At 41.6% G+C, this 2,789-nt stretch overlaps 1 protein-coding gene across 1 annotated transcript; it reads right to left on the minus strand.

Moving 5' to 3' along the window:
* On the minus strand, window positions 1-1,947 carry LOC120349627. Its single transcript, XM_039420091.1, has one exon. It carries the CDS (start codon window positions 1,945-1,947, stop codon window positions 1-3), a length of 1,947 nt encoding a protein of 648 aa, XP_039276025.1.
* Between the last annotated feature and the right edge of the window lie 842 nt (window positions 1,948-2,789).

Below are 2,789 nucleotides of genomic sequence, written 5' to 3' on the forward strand. Positions count from 1 at the left end.
TCACGACCAGCATTGAAGAAGGTGGTGTCGTCCGCATAACAGACAACACACCTGAGCTATATCGTTAACTGAAATAAGAAACAACACAGGCCCCAGGACAGAGCCCTGAGGCACTCCACAGTCAACACAATCCCTGATCTCAGAGAGAACTCCATTAGCCAGCACCACCTGTCTGCGACCCCCCAGGTAGGCCTGAGTCAGTTTGAGAGGAGACGGTCCCACACCATAATGCCTAAGCTTGTCCACGAGAATAGCATGATCCATTGAATCAAAGGCCTTGCTGAGATCACACAAGGTGAGCCCAGCAAGTCCACGTGCCTCTAAGCAATCAAATATTTTGGAAAGCAGGAAATCTACTGCATCAGTGGTGGATCTATTTTTCCTGAAACAAAACTGGGTGGTCGCAAACAGGCCGCACTGGTCACAATAAGCAAGGAGTTGCTCAGCAATAAGAATTTCAAAAATCTTCGATATAAAAGGCAGGATGGAGATAGGCCAATAGTTAGTAGGATCATGCCTATCACTCTTCTTAAAGACAGGCACTGTTTTAGAAATTTTAAGCTGAGAAGGAAATACAGACTGCTGGAAACACAGATTAATACAAACAGTCAGGGGAGAAACAATAAAAGCTAATACATCCTTAATAGTAGCACTGGTCATACCATAAATGTCTTCACTAACCGAGTTGCTCAAACAGTTCACAACTCGAGTGACATCATCACAAGTAATACGGCGCCAGGTCAACAGCCGAAGATCAGGGGGCCAAACTGATGCCAAGAGCAGATCCGCCGCCACCACAGGGGAAGCTCGGATCCCCTCGCAGATACCGCGAATAGAGCTGGTCCATGCGTTGTGAAGATCATCCGCAGATACCGGAACAGCATCAGGAGCTGGTACACCCGCAGCGGCCCTGATGATACCCCAGGCAGCTTTGCACCTATTGGGTGCCCGGTCAATCAGCTCAGAGTTGTAGCGCATCCTGGCCGCACGAGCAGCCCGCTGGTATGATCTCCTCAGTCCCATGTAGGTCCGTTTAGAGGACAGAAGTCGATCAGCCCAAAACCGCTCATACGCCATAAGAACCAGGTCTCTCAGGTCAAGAAGGTCATCCATAATCCACAGTGCACCACGTTTACCAGGCCTTCCAGAGAGGAAACGTTTTAGTGGAAAGCAGTTGTTGAAGCCAGTCAGGAGTCTATCAAAAAACGCCGTGAAATTGGGCTGTGCATCAGGATGATGCTTCAGAAAGCTCCAGTCAATCAGAGTCAGATAATGCAGAAAATGCTCGTGTCCACCCTGTGTGATGGGTCGCACCCAAGTGAATCGATCACGCCCTGCAGGTATAGAGGCAGGGTCGGTGGAAGTTGGCAATTCCACATTGCAGCCGAGTGCCAGGTGGTCACTGAGGAGAGGATTTACAATTGAACAACTAATGTTATTGCCAATGTTCAGATTTGTAATCACATTATCGAGGCAAGCATCCAATCTAGTGGGCTGCCAGTTAGCCACATAGAGGTCCAGAGATCTCAGTAGGTTAACAAACTCCCTTGTCCTGTGGTCAGCCTTCAACACATCAATGTTGAAGTCACCGTCAACAATTATGTTAAAACCTGGATTTAAGTTAGCTAACTGAACGACAAGTCCCTCAAGTGAGTTGAAAAAATTTTGAAGGCAACCAGCTGGTGACCGATAGACTGTAACAATGTATAACTTTGCATGCAACTGGGATACACATGCGAATTCATGCTCTTTTTCAACACAGTGCATAGAAATGTCAATGCATGCAAAGTGGGCAATCACAGATGTGTCTATATAAATAGCAACCCCACCACACTGGAACTCACTTCGACAGAAGTAGGCTACCAACTCATATCCAGCAATTTTAAAAAGTTTTAGATCATCCAAGCACATCCAATGCTCAGACAGACACAGCAATTTAAATCTCATGTTTGTGCTAAGAAACAATTCAAGTTCATTCACTTTATTTTTAATGCATTGCACATTATAAGAAAGCATGTCAAAAAGCAGTTTATCACAAGGAAAATCATGCATGGAAACACCATGGTATAACTTTCTCAGCATAGAATTTTTCTAACACACTACAGTTGAAGAAATGAAGACATACAGAGTTATTGGAAATCATGGAAAGAGCTTAACATTATTTCTTTTATAAGGGTAATTTGAAATAAATGAGAACATTGAAAATCTTAATAAAATATCAAATTTTATCATTTAAAGACTTAGCAAACACTAAACTTATAGTAACATCTATGTATATATTTAAAACTATTAAAAGAGAAGTCTGATCTGTGAAATTTCTAATATAGCCAACCTACTCATTTATTTGATTTTTGTATAATAATTGATCTTCCTTCTATTTCTATTTTCCATCTATCCATGAAATAATAAATTCATAGGGATTCATTATTGCTTGCAGACCCAAAGTATTGAACTCTCAGCAAGTATTTTTCATTAATCCTAATTCATGGATTAGTCCTGATAATAGATAGTAATATATTCCAAGTTTCTGTCAAGGATTATTGTTCAATAATAATCAATTATTATATAGCCTACTCAATAATATTGTTAACTTATTATTTTCATCTTGTTGAACTGTGTGATCTTGTTATCTTCTTGCTTATAGTTTGTGAATATTGTGAATTATTGGATTGAATCTGAATTTTTCCGCCTTTACGCTATGCTGCGCTGCGCTTTCTGTGTGTTTTCGAATACGCTACGCTACTCTACTCTACTCTACGCTACGCTTTTTTGTGTGTTTCTACCTTGGA

The sequence above is a fragment of the Nilaparvata lugens genome, chromosome 2 (genome assembly GCF_014356525.2).
Source record: "Nilaparvata lugens isolate BPH chromosome 2, ASM1435652v1, whole genome shotgun sequence".
Taxonomy (NCBI): domain Eukaryota; kingdom Metazoa; phylum Arthropoda; class Insecta; order Hemiptera; family Delphacidae; genus Nilaparvata; species Nilaparvata lugens.

Coding starts and splice junctions, on each gene's coding strand:
- LOC120349627 (XM_039420091.1), bottom strand. CDS start 1,947: ATGAGATTTAAATTGCTGTGTCTGTCTGAGCATTGGATGTGCTTGGAT.